The sequence below is a fragment of the Syngnathus acus genome, chromosome 16, assembly GCF_901709675.1.
Source record: "Syngnathus acus chromosome 16, fSynAcu1.2, whole genome shotgun sequence".
NCBI lineage: Eukaryota > Metazoa > Chordata > Actinopteri > Syngnathiformes > Syngnathidae > Syngnathus > Syngnathus acus.
In genome coordinates this window covers 5,337,728-5,361,889 of record NC_051101.1, presented here as the reverse complement: position 1 = coordinate 5,361,889, position 24,162 = coordinate 5,337,728, and the positions used below count along the sequence as shown (strand labels likewise).

General features: G+C 38.4%; 1 protein-coding gene across 5 annotated transcripts in view; it reads right to left on the bottom strand.

Moving 5' to 3' along the window:
• Positions 1 to 864: 864 nt before the first annotated feature.
• Positions 865 to 24,162, bottom strand: part of bckdhb (branched chain keto acid dehydrogenase E1 subunit beta) — a 36,323-nt gene continuing 13,025 nt past the window's right edge. The window contains exons 7-13 of one of the 5 annotated variants that reach the window (XR_005100611.1): positions 22,039 to 22,136; positions 21,129 to 21,239; positions 11,966 to 12,052; positions 7,707 to 7,858; positions 1,881 to 1,944; positions 1,750 to 1,789; positions 865 to 1,085 (exon numbers count right to left, since the gene is read on the bottom strand). Coding sequence is in view for 3 of the 5 variants with exons in the window: in XM_037273588.1 (XP_037129483.1) it covers positions 7,718 to 7,858; positions 11,966 to 12,052; positions 21,129 to 21,239; positions 22,039 to 22,136 (437 nt within the window). In the remaining 2 variants the exon portion in view is untranslated. Of the gene's footprint in view, positions 1,086 to 1,749; positions 1,945 to 4,784; positions 5,185 to 7,060; positions 7,394 to 7,706; positions 7,859 to 11,965; positions 12,053 to 21,128; positions 21,240 to 22,038; positions 22,137 to 24,162 lie in introns of those variants that run through there. The other 4 variants (XR_005100610.1, XM_037273588.1, XM_037273590.1 and 1 more) reach the window with 4 other exon arrangements.

The window sequence follows — 24,162 nt, the reverse complement described above, 5'->3', positions numbered from 1 at the left end:
GCCCCTAACTTTGATACTGTATTTCCGAAAGCTTTCAAGGTTTATAAAACTTAACCATGAGCTGGATCTTACGAAACGTCCTGTTCCTCTTAATGTCCGTCTTGGCCAGATGGTCAGCATTTGCGTTGCATCAACTATCACGATCAATCTTGTGTTCTTCTCAATGAGCTGCAGTTGCTGGCCCTCTGCTTAGTGTGAAGGCTTTACATGTGTGAGCGTAACATGTGATGACCCTTCATTGGGGTCGGGGGATCATTTCTTTGCCACATAGTAAATTAGTGTTGTACCTAAGGGAGGGGATGGAACTACGCTTTGTGTCCAAGAGGATGTCAGTGATGCGCCAACAGAGAAGCAAAATTACCCCAGCTGACCAGGTGTTTTTTTCACCCAAGCCTGTCTCCATAGCAACCGTTTGCAAAATACTTTTTTTCTTAGTTCCTTTAGGCATCAGAGAAATTGTACAAATTGTGAAAGTAAAAGCAGTGATTTGGATAGACATGTTTTAAAGCTTTAACGTTGTCACGACTAGTCTTTGAAATGAAAGAGACAGTGGATATGCCATGTACACAACATACTGTGCGCGTGCATGAACAGGTAAATGTTTAATGGGGCAGTGAAGCTTCGGGTAAATGGAACAAAAACACACAGATTCCCTCATCAGTCTCTCGTGGAGTATCATATACAAACCATTTACTGGAAGAGCAAAAGGTTACAGATAGGGAATTGAACTCGTGGTTTTATTTCAAATGTGGCACACGTTTTGTGGTTTGGAAAGGTTTGTTTTCTGTCACCGAGGTAAGATTTGTGTGTAACACATCATTATTATTTATTTTTTTATATAACACCATCAGCCACAGTCAAAGGTGCTGAACTCACTGCCTTTTATAAATGTCCAACAAAGTTATCACATTCTCACAAAATGGGAATATAATAAATATCCAGTTTAGCATTACTTTCTTGTAATTCAGTGATCCATTCCAAGTCTGAGCTGGAAAAGAGGGCTGGGAAGACAGATGCAGTGGAAACATGTCTCTGGGAGGACAGACTGCGGCTATTGTCAGTTTCCCAACATGCACACAGTACTTCTGTTAACAAATCACCAATTCACAGAATTTGTTTTTTTTATCAACTTGGTACTATACAAGTCAGATCATATGCAGATTGATCTGAGTCAAAAATGAATGTGCATTTGAATAATGATACACCATATAAACGATAGAAGAGGCACTGCAAGCCAAAGACAGGCAGACACAAGAAAGCAAGCACAGTTATTTGTCCTACAGTACTATAAATGCATTCCCTACCACCCGGGAGTCCTGAGATCACCAATTCTGGGAATACCAGCACTGAAGTTGCATCACAGTAGTTGCTAATGTATTGGGCGAAATCATGCAATCGACTAGGAAGACATCACACAAAACCCAAGGAACTACCTGGATCCCATGCATCAAAAGGCAAAAAGATATTTTAATTATTTGTATTTGTTTGGTGATTCTTTTCTCTGTTAACATATTTAAAACAAATTTTAGAAGATTGGACTACATGTCTGCAAAAAGTAGTGCACACTTTGTCTCTAGTTATGCACAGCCAATCAAGCATGTTTGTTCTTATGGAATATCTGTTTGAGCTGTGGTGGATTTATCTCGCTCTGCCTATGTTGGTGATTAGAGTGCGAAAAGCAGTGCAAATCCATCCACAAAGCCCAAAGTCTTCGAGGCATCTGATGCGACTTGACTGAAGCTTGCCTACCTTCCCACAGACAATGTTGTCCTCAAATACAGATTTAACCCTATGGTTTGGAGAAAAGCAAGATATGACAATCCCTTCACTGTCTAATGTTGAAATGGATTATATTTCAGGTTAAAGAACTCGACATAGACCTCCAGTTGCAGTTCTGCTTTTTCAATGAGAAGTGGAAACTGCTGTCACCAGTGCCTGATCTTTCTGTCAAGCAAAATGTCTGAGCATGGTTCTGATGATAAGCAGCAATGTAACGTAACAGTTGTCACAGGCCAATAAGTCAATCTCATTATGCAGACTCCTGGTAATAAGAGTGTCTTTCCATTTAGGTTAAAGTGAACATAAAAAAAAAAAAAAAAAGAGTATTTTCCTTACCAAAATAAAAGGAGGGGTGGAGAACAAACACTTCTCCATGATGTTGCCGTCAAATAAACTGATATGACATCCAGTTTGTATTTTCTTTCTGAATCATTCACTTTATCGTCATATTCAACTCCCAGGCATGGGCTACAATAATAAATTCCTAAAATATCCACTGGATGGTGAAAAATACATCCTAGCAATGTTATGAATTTGGAATGATGCTATAAAACATTACCCAGTAAACCATTCAAGTGCACAAGAGGCCACGTGACAGGCTAAGCGGTTTGATAATCTCTAGTTATCTCCGGTTGCACATTATGTACCACAGCATCTTCACCTCCCCGAGTTTCATGGTGGGACATACCACCCCTGGTTTGTGTGTTTTATGTAAATATAGTGTGTAATGACACACTGTCGGAGCACAGATGATATTGTGGCCTTCCTTCCATGCAAGGGTCATCGTTGCCAGCCCGCCCTAAAGGAGGGGCCGAATCACCACTATGGTCAAAGGACCCGCTTCCACTCTGACCAAAATGACATGAGTTCATATCTCTAATGTTGATCTCATTTTATTACAGGAACCTCCTGAGAATATGATCTGAAAAATGTAAGAATTTAATCAAATTAACGTTAAGACATCTATTGTCAGTACACGCATTAGAGTCATTTTATGACAGCTCAGCAGTCTTGAATCACACATTTACACATACCTATAAAATTGTAATCTAACCCCTAAAGATGTGAATTACAATACTTCTCTGGAATTTCTTATTTTAGTTTATGTGCCTAAGCCTGTGGCCAATGGGGTACAACATGCGTTAAGTAAAAGTGTTCTGTTGTTAAAGTTGAACTTCTTATGAGTTGATAATTCATTAAACAGATGTTCCTGCATATATCAACACAAACAAGGTCTGCACAGTCAGTTGTCAATAATATGTAAATCTTTCTCCGCGGATTATCAAACTGTTGGTGGCACACAATGAAAGGTCCTGGGGGGATGTTCCTCGAACCTCTACATCTCCCTCCACACTTGAGGGAGATGTTTTTTTTTTTTTTTTTGTTCTTTTGCTCCACATTCTGTCGGTGACTTGAACCATGATTCCCACAATGGCAGGAATCCCACAACTGACAGTCAGTTTGAGAGAGTAGTAATTGGTCCATGAATAATTTTATGTTTATCTGCAGCAAAGCGTATTACTCCAGGGAAAAGAACATTTCAGACTGCAATTTGCAGTTGTCTAATTGCACAGTTCCACTCAACAATTTTGAATATTGTTTAAGGCCATGCTAGACATCATTTAAAAAAATTTAAGTCAAGCCATCACAGAAAACATTTCCTAAGAATATTCTCTTCTCAACTTCTCAACTGTACAAAGCCATATTATGATTTTACCGAATTGCTGTGTTCCTTTAAAGATTTACAACATCCTTTGGAGATACAGTAGGTCAAGATCCCACTCGCCACCCCATGCAATAGTGGAAACATCACTTTTAAATGTATTAGTCCCACTTTGAAGTCACTCACACCTTTCTCTCAACTTCACTGACATGTCGAGCTCACCACTTGAGGTGCAAATAAAGTTATCGACTTTGGGTCAATATTAAAATTTCACACATAAGTTGCTCCTGAGTATAAGTCCCACCCCTGGCCAAACCATGAAAAAAAAAAAAGCAATTTATAATCCGGAAAATATAGTAGTCACTGATTTCAAAACCAGTTATCAGTTTGTTGTGTCACCTATACAGTATATGAGAAGTTCATGAATTTATTTGGGTTGACAGTCATAACGGCCCTCCAAAGGAAACTATGACTATGATGCGGCCCATGACAAAAATGAGTTTGACACCCCTGTTTTATACTCAAGACACCACTACCCTAATGTGTTGAAAACGCTGGTTGTCCAAAAAGTCTTGTGTTCCACCAGACATTGCGACACCTCAAATTCATGTTTGCAGCAGGCCATGTCACTGTGTGAATATGCAAACAGACGCTAAAATGTCCCAATAAGCTGGGCTCCATGAGAAAAAAGCTTCCTATTTTTGCATTCTACAATGCCGGCAGTTGTTAGCAAGACGCCACTCCTCTATAACTATTGATAGATGCTTTGTAGTTTAGACATCAAGTTCTAGCTTTCTGGTATTATCTAAGTTATTATACCATAATGGCTTGCAAGGACAGTTAATTGAAAAGTTATTTTGCTGATATGATTGTGAGGATAGATTGTTTTTTTATGGATTAAAAAAGATTCCTCATGACTCACCATTAATAACTGAGAAACTAGCAAATTACTTTAAAGGACCGATAATGTAAAAGTGAATGCTATAAGGAATTATGTGTTACAGTCAACACACGTTGACAACCAATGTTTTACTTTTGGGAAAGACTGACTAAAGAAAAATAAAACATAATCCAAAGCAATAAATACTCATCTAGTTGTGAAACACATTGTGGATATTCGATAATTATCCCATCGTGAGGATGTGGTAAGATAAATTATGTTCAAAATTTTCTTGACACTGTGGTGAACTCCATCACTACAGTCTGCCAGCCAAAAAGTGTGCACACAGCAAATAAAAAGACGATTGTACCCCTCAAATATGTTCATTGATTTTTTTTTCTCTAGATCCCTAATGTGTGGAGCAGGACTTGGGGTAGGGGTTGAAAGCAGTGACAAGTATGCAGGAATTAAATGATAGAATGCCATTTTATTGCAGAAGACCAACTCACATACAGTAAAATATAATAATGGATCATGTCGTCCTCATAGTTGCCATCAAGGACATTATAGAATAAAGTTTTCTAATCCAGACGTCATGTAAAGTTATTAGTTGTGAGGGCACACAGGGACACGGAGTCATCTGGCCACAGCTTCCTTACTGGATGGTCAACAAAGTGTCTTTTCTTGCCTGCTCTCCACTGAAGGAGGAAAATGGGGAGCTCGCCGTTTAGGGCTTTCAGGAGCTGGCTCTGGAACAAGAGTGGTTGAGATAGTTGAAGTGAATCACTTGGCCATGATGACAGATGAGGCGGAAAAGTCTTGCTGGAGGGAGATGGCGAACAGCGGGGATGAGCGCTGACGTCTGTTGGATTTGATTGAGAATGTTATTAATGGCTGAGGGGACCTCAGGCCAATCGCCAGTGACTATAACTCAAAATGAAAAGTAAAAAGGGATAACCAAAGTGCGGCTGATTCAAAGGACTCCAGTTCGCAGGGTTATTGAGCCCTCCTGGAAGCAATCAGGCAATAGCGTAGCCTCCAGAGTCACGTACGTCTGCTGAGCATTAGCAGTGGATTTGAATGACTATGAATTGGGGTAAAAACGATATGGCATTGATAATCTGGATCACTGATATTGCTGGCGGTGTGCTGAAGAAGAATAGCAAATCTGTTTTAACGTTAACAAAGCTACATTGGACACGCCACACACATGTCAAAATCACACAGACATGCCTTAAGTGAGAGACGTCTGTGTTTTGAACCTATGCACTGAATTCTGACAGAAGGAGCTGTCTGCTCTCCGCTGACAGGAACACATTTTAAACACATGGTGAACGTACTGGCTCGTGCATTCAAGCTCAGCCAACAAACATAACAGTGCTCCATAAACACTTATGTGAAGCTAAAAGCTGCTAATGTGAATACAAGAACAGTAAAGATCAGGGTCTGTATTGCCTAAATAGGGAAATTCACTTTATTAAAGTTTTGCAGCCCATTGCAATGATTTTGAATGTCGATATTTAACGGCAGAAACAGTTAAATAAAAAAGATATTTTATATATGTTTGTATGTATACATATGTTTTCCAATGATTCTTAATAAAGAAAGCCCTCCATACACAAACATACACAACCAATGTTTATGATCAACTGTGGAGCAGTGGCATATGTGCTGTGCAAAAATGCTCTAAATTTAGGTAAGGATCAAAACATTGTGTGGTTATAAAAAGTATCTCACTATGAATCTTATTTTTAACATGTAGACACGCTAGGCATTGCCAAAGAAAAAACACAGCACCCATCAAATGCAAAATAAAACTGAAAACGTTAAGTCACAAGGTTTTCTAGGGAGTTTACTTTCCAAATACGGAAAATTCAAGAGTTTTTACGGTACTCATCGACCTCTCTGACTTTTTGAAACTGATTTATTTACTGGTTTGGTCATTGTTTTGTAAAATCAAAGCAGATGTTTGCAAATGTTTTATTTTGATTAAACACATAAGATCAGCCTGCTTTCATGAAGGGTTACAGAAATAAGAAAACTAGTAGTTTCTTGTATTCTTGCACTCTTGTACGCTGCTGTAACAAGAAAATTTCCCCACTGTGGGATAAATAAAGTTCTATCTAATCTAATCTAATCTAATCTAATCTAATCTAATCTAATCTACTGTTGAGAGGCTGAAATGAAGAGAATTCGGACTACCAAGATAATCATCAAAACCTCCAGTTTTAAACATGCCAAACCAAAACTTTTAGTTTTTGTGAAATTACTCAAATTGACGTCTGCTCTTTGGGGGCTGACCACATCCAACAACCCACATACACAATTGTAGGACAGCTTTTAAATTTTCATGTTGTTTTGTGAAAAGTCAAACTCAAATTTCAGTGATAGCGAAGACTGTCTTGCTGGAAAATACTTGTATAAATAATTTCAGAGCTGTCGGGATAATTTTTTTTGTGATAGCTGATATGAAGAGAATGAACGAAGAGACTGTCTAGGTGGAAAATACTTGTACAGTGTCCGGCAAAATAATCTGACACATTTGTAGGTTTAATAAAATGCAAATAAATTAAAGAAACAAAGAAGTTTTTTTCATTTTCAAAAAGTACATATAATGCCATTTTCTGTTGTTTTATGTATAAATAATTCCAGAGATGTCGGGATAATTTTTTTTGTGATAGCAGCTGATATTTAAACCTCCTTTTCACCTCACATGAATGAAACAAATTACAAACTAATCACTGGTGACGTTTATTCACCTTTATTTGAATTAAAAGCCTGATCGGAATAAAATTGCTTCATGTACACACCCCATTTGGAATATTCTGACTCCATCAAGCCCCTCCCGATGAAGATTTCATTACAAACGAGAGGAGTGGTTTATCTCAATTGATGATTCAATCGGCGAGTATGAAAACACTCATTCCGAAATGTCGAAATAAACGTACCTTGACCACGAATGTGTGTGACGTCTGTAGACACATTTCTGTTAGTCTGGAAGCTAGTACAAGCAGAGCGAGCAAAAGACTGAACTGGTCTGGTATGAAACATTGCAGCTCCATGAGAAAGCGTTAACATAACAGCGAAAATGGGAAAACCACATTCATTACTGCTAAAGTAGAAAGAGATGGAGCAGTGTTTTATTGACACGGAAGTCAAACTAGAAGAAGATTTCTACGATTATTTTCTGAAACTTTGGTTGATTTGCGCATGTCAAAATTATTTGTTCCAATTGAAAGTGTGATGCATGAACATGCAAGTCCTAATCGGATCACTATTTTTAGTGTCCATAAAAACTGCACCTGACTGACTTTAATATGCAGGAAATAAGGATTCTTCCTCTCCAAAAATCATGTTAAAAAAAATTCATGAGTTCTCCCTTACCATATTCCACTTTAGAAGTTGATCATCTTCTTGATTGCATCAAAGCACTTCCACTTGTCTGGGATGTAGAATGGTTCAAAAATATGAGGGAAGGGAGTGTCATAACCACACACCCTAGTAATGGGAGCCTCCAAATTAAGGAAACACTCCTCCTAAAAAAAGAAAATAAAACAAGAACAGCATGAATACTGGATAAAAAAAATTCCACATAATTATGCATGTAAACATAAAAAATGAAGCATGTTGTTAAGAGGCTGAGATGATAAGGTGTACATTTTTATTTGGAGCTTCTCTACAAATGCTTTGCATTTTGCTGGGATGGCTTTGACTACTTTGTAATTTTACAAGTTCTACTTCATTGTATTTTTAACAAGTTCATTGTTCTTTGTCATCTGTTAGCACGGCACATCTTGATTTCCTAATTCTTCCTTGCAAAATCTTTCCAAATGTCTGCAACTCAGGATGCTTTGAGAGCCAGAAAAACATGAGCTCCTTCAGTGGACACCCCATACTCAAACACAGAATGTATTTGAGCCTGTGGCTATTATATACTGTAATACAGTAAAACAATATATTTACTGACCAGCCAACAAATTCAGCAGCTCAACCACATTGAATTTTTTTTTTTATATTTCAGGCTACACAATGGCACGCATACACGCATTACATATACTCTCTGCAGGCCCAAAGACTATCAGAAGCACAGACCTACATTTACAACTTATGAAGGAGTAATATTACAGTCTTTTGTCTTTCATAGTGTGTATCTTGGCTTCTAGATTTTTGTGGGTTAATCTTTTTTGTTCAATTGGATCTGAGCTTTGATGTGCTGCCTTGGACATATTTTATCCAACGCCAACAGAACCTCAAGTGCAGGCGTTGGCAACACTCGCACCATTGAAATTGCTGGAACTTCATTTAGCCAATCCGATTGTATATTATCCTCCGAAATGCCTTTTCGCAGGCCTTGTGATGAGTGAGGTTCGTCGTTCTCTCATTGGTTCAGCTATGTGTAGCTTCAGATTGGTTTGTTCATTAGTTTTAATGAAAATAAAATGTAAACATGTCTTTCCCTTATATTGACAACATATGCACTAGAACACCTTTAGCTTTAGTTTTGAATTAGCTACTTATGACATGTTGAGCTTCTGCTACTTTTTAAAGTGGGTAGTTCCACTGCACAAAACTGGAAGGTTATTGGAAAAATGCTGTGCTTTATCCTTGCCATTGGACACTGAAAGTCTCTTGGGGGGCTATGGGGCAGTGGGCTGGCCTGGACATTTGGTTTCTGCTTGGAGATTGGATGGTCTGTCCAAGGTGGAGTTGAGCTTCCTGTCATTAAAATGACCAGCAGCTGCCACTGATCCTCAAATATATGAAATGTTCGTCTTTAATTCCACAAATACACATGGAAAATGTGGGTGAAAAAGAAAGAATATAACTATCCGTGAATCTGCAAAGTTGTTTTTAGTAACAGTTTATTAACACACTCTGAAGTGTGAATGCACACATTGATATACAGTTTTGCGGATTGTTTTGAACATTATTTTGTGACGTGATGACAGTATTAAGAGATGCATTAGGTCACTGAATAGCCACTGAAGGCTCACATTCTAAACTCACACCCTGGCACTGAAATGTCTGAAATTTGAATCAAGAAATTATGTACTATATTTCTTTGTAAAACAGATTAGACAAAGCGGTGGTTGAAGCACTTCTACAGTTAGTACTGGTGTATATATAAAAACTGAAACATAAATGAGTTTGGTTACTGCCAATGACAGTTTGTCATCTGTAGCATAAGCCTTACATTCAGTAGTTGTCCAACAAAACTGTTAAGCACTCTGTGTCATAAAGTGACAATTTCGTCATATAGGTCTTAAGAAAAAAACGTTGAGCATGTAAACTTCACACCCCTGCTCCTGCATAATGGCCTTTCCTTACATGAAATCGCTGTTGCATCTCTATTATGACTCTGGTACGTCATCTGAATACAGACGTTCAAGGGTAAATACTTGCCATTTGTTGTATTTGAAATTAAGTGCAACGAATTGGGACAATGGGTTGAACACACCCTCCTTTTCATCCCTTTCTTTGCTCTCAGCCCTTGAGTGGAACACAACTAGACAGATTCTTTCCAACAGACTGTGGTAGATCCAGACAGTAACCAAAATATACGAGTAAAACTGTAATTCGATTTTCCAAATCTTTTCACTTTGCTTAAGAATGTTGTATTTAGTGCTAAAAATATCAAGACAATATGGGATGAAGAAACAGCTTTCCGTTTGCTTTCTCTGCTCTGAATCTGATAGTAAATTCCTAAACAACGCCCTGTGCTCCTTGGTTCAGGATCGTGTTCACACAGCAAATATTCCGAGCATACTAAAATATGTTATGAAAAAGTATATGACACGAAATATACATTGGAGCAAAACTGCTGTATAGAAACTGACAATAATCTGGACATTTTAGAAGATAGAAATGTATTTACCCCTTAATTCAACAACCTAATCTGTTTTCGTTAAATCATGATCAAGATTTTGATAAGACAACAGCTTGCTTTCTTCTGTTGGCGGCCATTAGTACTGGTATTGTTCTTGAGTTATGCCCACACGTACTGTTTGGAACCATACTTAGACTAACTCTTGGCACAGGTTGAGACGTTTGAGCAAACTGACTGCACTGAAAGATGTAATTTGCATAACACATTCTAGAGGCACATACACGTGCGTGCTTCAACTGCTTGTCCTCCCTTTTAGCCTATTTTAATATATGAATCTATGTGAATTTAGATTGAGTAACTTTGATATAAGCGCTTTAGTTCTCTGCTGGTCCCTCAGTAAGTTTAAACGCCAATGGAGAAGCTTGATGAGTTGAAACCCATACTCAACAGCTATTTCACTTGATTTCCAATGGGGCAGTGTGGTACATGTAGATTTGATAAAAGGACTGAAGGAAGCTGCAGTAATGTAACTATTTTGCACTGTACAAAGAATTAATGTTTGTGAGTTGTCTTATCTTTCTGCACTATTTATGTATGAATATTCAATGAGATTTCATTGCCTATCCATAGCATTCAGCTCGGGGACGTTTGCAAGATGAAGCTACGTGTATGCTTAAACATTCTTTTTTATGCTTTTTTTCTCATTATATTGTAAACTTCACCTGTGCAGTAAATTCAATAAATGAGGAATCTGACATTCTAAACAAAAAAGATGTCTATCTGCCTTAGAATTCTAGGTTTGATTTCTTCAAAATACAGAATAAAATGCCCAATGTAACTCCACATTTCTTTTGGTTTGGATTATTAATTATAGTTTTCAGTGAAACATCAAGAATTTTAAAATACACGCTATACTATTACAAAAGGGAAATGGTGAGCGGGGAATCATTTTTGTATAACATCTGACAGGAATGATTACCAAATTAGAAGTACCTGAGTGCGATTTCTGTCTGTGAAAAATTAACGTACTTGTGTAAACACTCTTCTTTGTTGAATGTGGTTCAAGTGATTAGGAAAGCTTGTACGGCAATAACGTTTACAACGGGGCACCATGCCTGAAGCATTGGGCCAACATCGACTCTCACTCACGTATGCCTGCAATGTAACAATCGTGTCTGGCTCAAATTCAAATTGTGTTTATGGCAAACACAAGAAAAATCCCTCATACTTGGTTAACACATTTTTTCTCAGTAGCCTGAGAATAATAGCGAAACTATTGGTCTGGCCAGTGTGCTGTGAGAGATTATTGGGTGTGGTGTCGGAAATTACCCAATTTTACTTAATTGGTCCGAAAATTACTGATCGCAAATAATGTATGAACTAGCTATGATGATTACAAGCTATGACAGTAACAGGCAGAACAAATTCTCTTTCACTAAAGGTACTTTTATGGCATGTTTGCTCGGTGAGAGATTTTATTTTGAATACAAAATACGTGCCTTGGCTCAATAAAAGTTGGGAATCACTTCTAAACCACGTCCAAGAACATAGCCTGGCTGGTTGGACAAAATACAGCATGGTCAAATTACAGTCAGATGCAATGGAAAGCACCATGAGTGTAACTAATACCAGGCAATTCAAAAGGTTCAGAAAAATTAATGAGAACCTCGGACTGACGTAGCAGTGTATACAATGTGAAGGGCACTCACTATAAGTGAAGGGGGTCAACTATATTGTAATATATTGTGTGCTTGCTTCATACGGTTAAACTAACATTATATGACACATTAATCTCTCAAAATAGCTAAACACTCACTTGTACTGTAGAGCTGATTTCAGCAGCAAATCCTCCAGTTATTGGGGCCTCATGACTAATGACCAAACGTCCAGTTTTCACCACCGACTGCAATACAAAGACACAAAATACAAATTATTTGCAGATTCTCTACACAGAATGAGTCTTAAAATGCAAAGATCGGATAAAATACGTGTAACATAACTTAAATAATGTTTAATTAAAGTTATAAGGTTAATATATGCATAATTGAACATTTGCTAAAACTGAAATGTACACAGCTAAAGCTTTTAAACAGTTTTTAAAGAGCATTTGGTCAAGAGTGTAATTTAGTCAGTAACTAACACCCTGAAAATGGTCTGCAAATAACCTCAGCGAGACAGCATAATAGTTACTGGGATGGTGGGCAGGGGAGACTTTCATCAAAACGCAAATAACTTTATCTGCATACCACAAGAAAGTCATCACTGTTTTGTGTGTGGTCTCTTTCTTACTCTGTGTGACTTTGAATGATACGTGTGGTGAACATGGGGATGTGAAAACTACATAAAATGCTACTGTTGATCCTAAAGTGATGTTACCAATGATGTACTGGAATGGATGATGTACTGCATACTCCATAATGCTACAGCAGCTTGCTCCACGCAATGTGTGTGTCTGTATAACTCAGTGGGTGTGCGCATGTGTGTGTGTGTGTGTGTGTAAAGTGCATATAATAGAACTTGATGAACTTCAGGGGTTATTTAGGCTGGTGCATAGGGTTAAAGGGACAACTATGGACATTAGAGGTCTCAGCCTTCCATGCGCAGGCATTTGGGTTTTTCTATAACCTGCCATTACCCCATGAGGATGCCTCGGCTCCACCAGTTATTGGTCACAGGATAAAACTAGTGGTGTACTATAATCTCATCCACTTGCCACTGGTCCAGACCAATGCTATGCATGTTCCTTGCAACTTACGAAAACACTGTATTGTAGTTGTCTCTTTCAAATGGCACTATTTAAAATTGCTTTCATGACAATTTTGAACAGGAATGGAACCAAGTGGCATGCAGGCCTCCACCTAACTTCACTGAGCCATCTTCTGAGAATCTGATTTTGACAGCAAACTGATCAATTTTGGGTCAACTAATGTATTTTCCGGACTATAAGCCGCTACTTTTTGCACAAGCTTTGAACCCTGCGGCTTGTAGTCCGGTGCGACGTAGCTATGGATTTTTCCTGATTTTTGTGATGTCCAATACGCTCGTTAGTAAAAAGGTTGTGGACTGCTGTTGTTCCTTGCTTTGCTTTGCTGGGCGGCGGGATATGTGACCAGACACATGGTCACTGGGGAGAAGAGTGGTGTGTTGATCGCATGTAAGTCCGCCAGGCAAATAGTGCCGCACAATTGACACGAACAAGAGACGGAACGAGATCAAGACGGACATTACTGGAGAAAAGGAGTCTTTTATACACAAACCCTCATTATGGGGGACAAAAGAAATGCATATGATACCGCTTTTAGGTTAAAGTAGTTAAAATAACTGAAAAAAATGGTTCTTTATTGTCTCTCAGTCTAATTGAAGATTAGATTGAAATATCATAGTAATAGTTACAACATATAGTACTACAGTACCAGTAGTTGAAATAAAACACGATATGTTGCCACAATTTCAGAGTGTTAAGGGTTAGGTGATGAAAACAGCAGAAACCATTAATTTTACAACTGACAGAAGGTCTGTTCAAAGACTATAATGCCAAATAGCATGCAACTGCCTTAAACCCAAAAGCAGTGTGAATGCATTCAGGAGACAATCAGCTATAGTTGTAAATGGTAGTGCAGTCAGCTTGGCTTTTTATTTGTCTTAAGGGAATCACAGAAACTAAGGCATCATATCGTTTTAGTAGGAGATGAAGGCATAGGAAAATACCTGGACAAAGGTTGACGAGTTTGATGGCTTTAAAAGGGGAAAATGCAATATGCAGACAGAGGAAAGGACCATAAATACTCAAATCTAAAAACTTGAGACCCCATGCTGGCATGTTTTTATGACATCCACATGGATTTATAGTTGAATAACAGAATATATCAAAGAACACTTCCTTAGAAAAAGCTAAGAGTAACGGGTTGGTTGTGTAAATAAAAAAATATTATTCAGGTTTAGAAGTCAGACATCATAATTATAATCGTATTCCTTGACCAAGTGTTAAAACACAAATACAAGTTGTTTCCAGCAGTTGGAATTGATGTAGTACTCCAGTAAAAAAGCCACTATAACAAAATACACATTAGGACAAAAACACTAAAGTGATAAAGGTGATAAAATAATGTAACATGTCCAGCAATGTGGTGATACTGATATAACAACTAAGCAAATTATGCAGTTATGAATAGGATGGGACTTAAATAAAAATGAAGTCATTCTTTTTTCATGTCTTCTTAATTCTCAATCCAATTCCTCATCAATTCTCCTATCGATTGTCATTGGGTGAAGGATTGAAATAATATGATCATTTATTTCATTACTATTACACTGTACTGTATATGATAAAATAATACATGTTTGCATTGTGTTCGGCGATATGGAAAAGGATATTTCATATCCTAATGAAGGTAATTTTATACCCTGATAATACTTAAATTAATGGCAATTTTCACATTTCAGTCAGAGAACATTTCATCTCAAGTCCTGATAGACTTTAATTCCCAGGAACTTGAAATTCTCGAGTCTCTTGACAATTGACAGTTGGATAGGGTCAGCTCTGGCAAAGGCTGTTTTTGAGGCTGACAATCATCATTCTTGATCATACTCTTAATCAGATTGTCCTAGCTGCACCAGAGCACCAGCCGTTCCACTTATTGTTTATATGCAGATAGGTCGCGATCGTGACAATGAAGGTCAAGGAAAAAGTTGCTCCAACCAGAGTGTGTACATTTCATGAAAGTACGAAAGTGACAGACCAACATTTCTGGGAAAATCTGCATGACAAAAAAAAGTGTGCAGCAACACATCTTTTCTGACTTAAGCCTCTGCCCCGACAGAGGGCTCCTGATTGTTGGGCGGGGCAGCGGCTCGGGTGGCTTGCACATTACTACTCATTGTGCTATAGGGATGTCATTAGATGCCAGAGTCGTTTCAAAGGTCGCAAGCGAAATGTCATGCTTACTGCAATTCCCATACACGCCCAAAGTAATGAGCAGCATGGAGTTTCATCTTGCCACAGCCGCTCCAGCCATGCTACCTCTATGATCAGTCTCTTTCTACATCAGTATGCTTCCTGCTTCTGCTTTCCCAAGGCAGTCGTTCATTCATAATGTGGTTTGTCTCATCCACGTGTTTGTTCTTGGCTCCTCCCTTCATGGATTTCTCAAACCATGCATTTAGTTTGCTTTCATGAAGTCCGTGTCGTCATTTCCAGCACTCCCCACAATGCAGCCTCACCAAGGTTGGCAGTCAACGACCTGGCACCCACTCAAAGGCGAAGGTCACAACGCTCACTTTCCCATGGATTATATATTGAATCACACACATAGGCAGACGAGAGTCTCCAAGAGCCGACTGCAACATGCAACCAAACACATTCATACTCTTGTATGTGAAATACACGCCCTGAGGCACAGACACAAATGGCTTTTCAAGAGCTGCTTATTGTGAGTTACAGAATCTCCTTTGACTGCCATATGGCTATGATAATGTCCTGTTGTTGTCATCTTTGTGTTGTTCAAAAAAAACAAAAACACAATGGAGTACTTTGTATCAGACATGAGTTTGGTACACTGAAAAAAAATCTGTTTGCATTTGAAAAAAAATGGTATAGACATTGGTTGCATGGATTAAAATCATATTTCAACAACATGAATATTGTAAGATATATTGTATGTAGTGTGTATGAATGTGCATTGTATGTATTGTCTATGAATGTGCAATCTAAAACTTAAAAGTATAAAGGTAAAGTTTATAAAAAAAAAACAGATCTGAGGCAATCAAAGATTTCCCTGTGCTATTTTGGACACTTCCGCAATGGGACTTAAAACAAATGTGCACTTTCTGGTAACAACTACGATGACTTAAAAACTGTGGTCATGACACCCCCAGATACACATGCACATTTATGCGCGCACAAAACACACACACCAAAATAAGAGTAAGGAAAAAGTGAGGAACAGCTTCAAGACAGGGCAGAGGGCCAAGCCAGCCTCTGAAAGAGAAGAATGCCAGAAGACCTCCGACTGAAATAACTGCTAACATCCTATGAAAACACATTAAAAACAATTTAAGTCAATTACACACTGACACACACTTACACACTACTTGCCTGTCCGACACTACCACTGTACTACGCCCCTGCATTGGTGTGTACGCCTTCCAGTACAGTAGTGCAAATTTCTGTGTATTGCACCTCACAGACTCCAGAAGGTATGAGCTGATGGAGGACCTGACGCTGCAAATCTAAATATGTACGCATATAATAATATTAAACAAAGCTTCCGGAAAATAAAGACACAGTAATTCTTTAGGGCGGATGGAAACTATGATACAGGCAAAAAGTGAGTCGGTATGAAAAGGAATTTCTCAATCCAGAGTGGCCATTAAATTGACTTGTAATCGAGAAGGACACCAGGAATAATGGGGAGATCCTGCATGAGTGGGAACAATCAACAACAACAGTCAATAAATTGGTTCACTCTTACGGAATGAAGTCTCCATTCATTTATAAGGTCATGAAAAATGTGTATACACAAAGTAAGCAGGCTATATCCAACGGCAGCTACTACATAGCCTTGATCAACAAATGGTAAATGACAAAAGGTCACATTTATTCTGATTAAAAGCCTGATCGGAATAAAAAATGCTTCATGTACAAATCCCATTCAGAATACCCCATCAAGCCCATTCCAATCTATTCAGGACAAGAGGCTATGTCGATTGAATCCGACCTAAGCAAACCGTCTTTACAGTGCATGTCTGTGACATCAGGATTCACGTTTCCGTTATTCCCGTAAATTAGTAGAAGAGCGAGCAAATCCGCCTCAACCGGCCCAGATCTCAGACCAAGGTTTTGTTCTCTTCAGTGGAAAATACATAAAATCCAGTCCAGTGAGGCAGCAGCCATTTCATACTTGCAAATAGCTGAGTTATTTTGTACCATAAATACACAATGTCTATAACATCAGGAAATAAATTAAGATTAGCAACAGAACCGGGAAAGTTCATTGGGAAAAAAAAAAAAACTGTGTGTGGTTATTTTGTTGTTTGTGTCAAGCCCTTTGGAGTTGGTTTGGGATGGAACATTGAGGAATTTATTATGAAAATTAAATATTGTAAGAGCACATTTTGCCCATATTTAAAAAGGCATTTCTGTCATACAACTGGTTAGGGTTAAGAAGTGTGTGGTGAGTGGTCCTATGTGGCCCTTCAGTAGCACTGATGGAAAAAACGGTGTCCCACTTTAGCATTTCAGATGCCCATCCCTGGTCTAGGCTCTCTTTTTCCAAACCAGTTTAACCACAATGTCTAGTATCTTTGACAGAAGAACGAGCTTTTCGCTTCATTCCTGTAAATAGCTTCTTCAGGTAACGTACATTATATTACCCACAAATTATAGGAATGTTTTTGAAAGGTCCAAGGCCTACTTAACAAAATAGAAAAAAAATATGCATGCAAGTAAATTTGTCAAGCAGTGTATATTTAACTCCCCAAAAAACTCTAATCAGTCCATATTTATACCAACCCAAAATCCCCAAGTCAAATGTATTTTTCTCTCTTTTGCATGCACAGTGACTGACATCTCTGTTTTGCCTCAAATGTTTGCTTACTTTCACTCCACAGAGTACTCCTGGTTTGGTCCAAAGTGCCCAGTTAACGCTGTAATTACTGACAGAGACAACAATACAAACACAGGGAGTGCGGCGCAAACCTTTGGTTACTTTCTTCCTGTGCCATTCTTTTTTTTCACTTTGTTTCCAGTGTGAGGAACAGCAGGCCAAACACATAACAATTGTTGTGGTAAGTCAGCAAGCACATGCTGGCTGACACCCCTCAATTGAAATGGAAAAGAAGGAATGATGGCTGAGAGCCGGTGCTAATCGGTCACAGGCTGCCTAAACCATCCTTGATTCAGCTCCAAATTACAGCAGAGCCAATTGCTACGCTGGGTGACAAATATGGCCACTGCATCTCAACTGTACCCCAAGAATCTTGTATGTTTCATTTTACTGTGTTGGGGCAACAAACATGCAGTAAACCTGATAAAGGTGTGTCCACCTACAAAAGAAAAGTTACATAATCAGATTACAAGGTGATCTTTATACCTGCCATTGCATAAATCAACACTGATTTGATTAAAAATGTCTGCCTGATTTTGCTCTCCAAACATTTTTTTAATTCAGTTTATTTTTCCATGACTGCTGAACAAAACAATGAATGTGGAATTATCCAATATTTTCTGTAGTACATCATAGCATCTGCTCTTAATGGAACTCGTCTTTGTCTTAGATCGTCTCGAAATGTTAGTGGCCCTCAAATCTTCAACCAGACATTTTTACTATGCTAGTGAATCTCTGCCATAGTCTTAGTATGGGGTTCTTTTTGGACATGCATAATATATTTGGTTGTCTTATTATGATCAGGTTCCATATTAAAGTTACATTGTGAGTAAAGTCCTTGCAACACGCAGTACAGCGTCGACAAACCCAGTTATTGTACATGTGCTGGGCGCGACAGCGCAAGGACGGCTATTCAACTCGAGACTGCTGTCACGCCGGTGTAAGAAGGCACATCCAAAGAGGGGTTGGTGGAATGCCTTCACAGAAATAGACCAACCAACGGGAAAAGCATTAATGGTACTTCCTGGTGGGCCGTTAAGCAACCAACCAAATATGGGCCAGCTTCCAATGTGGGCACTCATCTTGGCATGCTGCCTTGTGGCAAACACCATGAAAACTAAGTATAGTGTGAAAAGGCATTGAAGGTAACTTGTCACTCATTCCAGACTGATTCATAAGACTGTCTTTTATGAGCGTTGATCCCATGTAATCATAGTATAATATAATAATAGTCGGAATTTTCCACAGTTCTGTCTTGAAGTCCTCAAGTGATTCCTTCTGCAATGGGGTCGACTTGGTTCAGCCAATTTGGTTGCATCATTGGAAGAACTTTACAAAATACTAAGAAGGGGAAAAGCCTCATATGACATAAGCCCCAGTTGATGATGCCAGTGGTTCAAAAACTGACTGATACTAATAAGATTAATAATTCACTCATATTAGACCTCAGTTTAAATAGGAACATTTCAGAATTTGATATGCAAACCACATTCAGTCACTGCAGTACAAATGAATATACTCTATTTGGGGTTTCAATGGGCTGTCAATATCCCTTGGTTGAAAAAAACAAAACGAAATCCTTACAACAAAAGCTGAGCATCTTCAGTTTCTGCTCATTTGTGGGCTGTTCTGCTTTTTGTTTGTCTGCTTTTGGGGTTGAGATCAGGTGACTTTACTTGGCTATGAACAACATTCAATCTGTTTGCCTTCAAAAAGTCATGGTGTCCTTCCGGTTAAGTTTAGGATGACTATCCATCAGTGCAATGACAAACCATCCAATCAGTTTTGTAGCATTTGGCAAAATGTAAGCTGGGCTAAAAGCCCCAGACACTTAATAAATCATTGTGCTCATTCTTTCAGCAGTCACAACATCAATACCAGTAATCTTGTTCAATTAACAGTCATACTAGCTTGACTCAACAACATGGCCACAACCGATTTGGTATGCATTAATGGATTAAAACCTGTTCATTTATTTTTCCATACCCCATTTCTTCAGCTTTAGATATTACTTGACTTTGGTTTATATGAATCTCCAATAAGTCTAACTGTGGCTTCTCTGTACTTTATACACAGTAGATTTGTGATTAAAGTACATATATATGTATTCTTTTTAACCATAGCATTCTTGATGTATGTTGGTCTTATTTTAAAACGCCAGAGAAACTACAGTGGATGATTGGTGTACAACTGTTTTACCAAAAGCGTTTTGTAGTTCACAAACGACCCAAAACAAAATACTTTGCACCCCTTTCTAGTAATCAAGCCAACTAAGGAAGTAAAGGTATGAAAAGGATTCTTTTTACCACCGTTTTTGATTTTATAATTTCACATTTAGGTCCTGCAAGTGGTCTTCATACAAATATTAGCTGTAATTTTGACTTATAAATCCTGTGCATCTTCCAACTTGCGTAAATTTTTTTTGTCATAGCAGCATTGTAGGAATAGTACGCTGGTGTAAAAACCTGAGTACACATTTTGTGCCTTTGCTTGAATTAGACAATAGCTTGATTGAAGTTTGATTGTGCGTGCGTGCGTGCATCAGGCACAAAGACACCATTCCATTTCATGGCGTTTTAATAAGGAAGCAGTTTAAAAATACTGCGGTTATTTGAAGAACCCTTCCAAAGTGACAACCACTACTGCCTGTGCTTTCACTTCCAACTCACACCCTATTAAATTACTCCCCTGGTAATGAAATTCCATCCAGGGTCTTCTGTGCTGGCATTAACATTTGCTTGCATAGTACATAGCTGAGGACCATGAAAACTGGACAGCAAATATGCAAAATGAAAATGTACTTTATGTTGTGAATCAGTTGTGTACACACGAAGCACGTGGAACTTAAATAGACAACGGACAAAAATATGTTATGCCAAGAAAGAATGGCTTCACTGTACAAAACAATAGCTAATTATTAGGTGAATAATTTGAGATTTTAAGCTATTTAACTTAAAAAGGTAGTGTTTTTCTTTCCCCTGAAAGATGTAGGTCACGTCACGTTTCTTATAATAAGGAGAGAGTTGCCGACCCACTTTTCTGTGGCTATTGCTGCATGGGATGCTTCAATTTACTTCTTAAAGGTTGTTAATGTATTTTTGTGTTTGACCATATTGCCATACAGTTGCCACTATTTTCCAAACAAAGTTAATGTTGTGATAATGTAATTGTTTGTAAAACTTTCAGGAATATGGGTACCCTATAATTTTGTTGAATGACAAAGATTATTTAATTAATGATGTTACAAAATAAAACAAGAACTGGTCATGCAAACTGTGAAATACAGTAAATAATTGTTAAAAAACTGAAAAATTCTAGCCGGGAAAAAATTGGCATAACCGCCAATATGTTTTCCAGAACTATATTGAACAGTACCTTGCAAACAGTTTCAACATCCCATGGCAGGATAGTGCGAAGGTCAATGACCTCACAGGATACACCCAGTTTCTCCTGAGCCATTTGTGCCACTTCCTTCATCACATGTACCTAAAACAAAAAGCCCACATGAGCATGATGATTTTTTTGGGTTCTTTGAATAATTATTTTCTGTGACCGTATCAACAGATTATAGGTACATTGCCAGAAAAAAACACCATCATTTGATTTTACATTATTTTCTGAAGGAAAATACTTTGTCTGTTCTTCTGCTTCTCAAATTCCACTCCTGTACTTTTCTTCCTCACTTAATTTAGATGGCCAGGCAAATGAGGACATGTGAGGTAGGAAACAAAGAAATGCATTTCAGAAAGGAGGGCCATTGTTTCCACGACCTTTCTGGATCATCTCTCTTGCCAAGTCATCTTTCTAGAATAACTGGTGTTTATAAAGGTGTTTTCTGTGAGTCCCATGAACCCCCTCTCAGACTGCAGGTACACTGGGGCCCGACCGGATAAGCCAGATAAAGTGGCTGGGAACAATCAAACTGAATCTGACTCCTGGTGAGAAACAGGCTCTGTGATACGAAACTGTAGAAATCAAAGCTCACTGATGAAAAGACCATCAACAATGGAAAGTGTGTTGCAGACATACGTATGTCGTTAAGAGACAGAGAGTCAAGCACAGCTTTAGTTCTAAGATGTCTGCGCAGATATAATCTAAGCAAGCCATCTCAGAGACCCTGCAGTGACACAGGAGACTAGTTTATAGACTTAAAATTAATCCACTGGCTTTGAACATTACATGTTGTTGACGCAACTCCTTGTATCCACTGTTCCAAAGATAGACTGTAACTAAACTAGTCAGCTCACCCACTGAGATGTTGTCAATTCTGTGCAGGATCACGTACCTGAGTACCCCAGGCGATCAATGTGACATCACTTCCTTCCTCCACAACCTCCGCCTGTGAGAGTGGAATAGTGTAGGCTTCTGTGGGAACCTGCTCCACTGCAAACACACAAAGATCAAGAGATGCGTTCCATACTTGCAAAGATATCCAGCAAGTCGGTCATGTACAATGTTATCAACCTGTACTGGAGCGTCAACAACAGAGACCTATTTTTGATGACTGGTTTAACTACAATCAGCCTTAAATGTTTCAGGCATGTCATTTTGTCCAACAGCACTATGTCAGATTTTTTCAGAATAGGTGTCACAAAACCATGCTAGAGCAAGCTGACCAGACCTGGCATTGTCTAATTAATTTCCTCTTGCCTAAGCACATGGAGGTTATCAAGGAGACCCGTTTTAAAGATCTAGACATAATAAAGATGGCCGTGACAATGAAGCTACAGAGAAAAGGCTGGGCGAATGTGTTCGGTTCCACCAGGAATTACACCAAAGTAGAAAATTTGAGGTATGATTTGAAATTTTGTTTTGACACCATTCGTGGAACCTGTCTGACACATTTCCTATATGGCAAAGAAATATTGTAACAATGACACCACAGAGTACTTATTATCAGTGCATCCATTCAAACAGCCATTTAATACACAAGTGAACCTTTTCTTATTTTTACAGGATTGCAAAATATTAAACGTTTATGGTTATATAGTTGCCAATCCGCGAAGGGTATGGACAAGGATGAGTGGAAAAAGAGTTGGGGACTACTGCAATAAAGGCTGAACAAAGAATTGTCACGTCCACGCTTGGCAATGGAATTAGAAGGAAAACAAATGTTCTAAAACACGTCCTACTGTTGTAATGTTTATGAAATTGATGACACTATCACCCCAATTAATATGCAAGGGTAATCAGGATTTCCCTTCAAAATATTGTGAAATTAACGACAGTATTAATTGCTGTAAACCTATGAGGAATTCATCTAATCTACTGGCTTTTCCAGAGAAGCCATAGTGCTCAGAGAACTTATACATGAAGAGAGAGAATGCTCAAATTTATCATAGAAAGGCCCAAGTTCAGGATCCAGAATTGCATCCCAAACCTTCCTGCTGTGAGCCAGCAGTCCTCCCCAGAATAGTGCTCTTGATAATTTGATTATTTTATTCTCAGTTGTTCATGACATCAATAACATGCAGATACAATACTCATGAGGGTTGATACAGAACATATTTAGCACTCTGTGGTTAGCAAGATACTAAAATTACAAACCGACTAACTTTAATACAAGAGAAGAACCACTAATAGAATGACACGACCATCAAAAACACATTCCTCCGGCAGTACATTTTGTCTGGCTGATTTCAAAGGCTACGACATGCTTTTTCCAGAACACCATTGCCCAGAAAAGACCGCTTGTACTTTTATCAGCACATGTTTGAGCAATGATATTTGCCAGCTACATGTTGATTAATGTTGCAGCAAAACAGGGGAGGACTCATATTCATGTTGCTTGAAACCCAATAGAGTGCAACTCACCACTGTATATGAAAAAGCATTGAGACAGGACTCTCACGTCATGGAGATTTGTAGTACATACAACATTTATACTGCAACAACACGCAAATATGTGTTTACCAAGACTTGTTCACGATTAAAGTTTTAGATGTCACAGAGTGACCCAAACACAAACAGACTCTCACATGTTCAATCAAATCAAATGAATTATCCTATCGAATTTCTCATCAAAGAACTGAGTAATTGGATGGATTTGCACAACCCCACTGACTGCCATATGTACCATATGCTACCATATGTAGCACTTGTAACTCAAATATTTGCTTGCGACGCCAAATGATGGCTTACATTACTTGTGGGTCAAGGTACCCCTGCAAATCTTCAGCTGTATAGGTCTTTCCAAAAATATGTCTGTGAGTGAGCCACTTCCACCCCTTTGTGGGGGATAATTCATTTGAGTTCCTCTTAAATTTTAAAAATATTTGTGATTATAATGTGACAAGGATATGCAATGTCGAATGTCAACGGATGGATGGACACGTTATATTTTACTAATAACCAGAATTAAATGTCGGAATAGTTTTAAAGGATAAATAAATGCTGTGTTTAATAAATG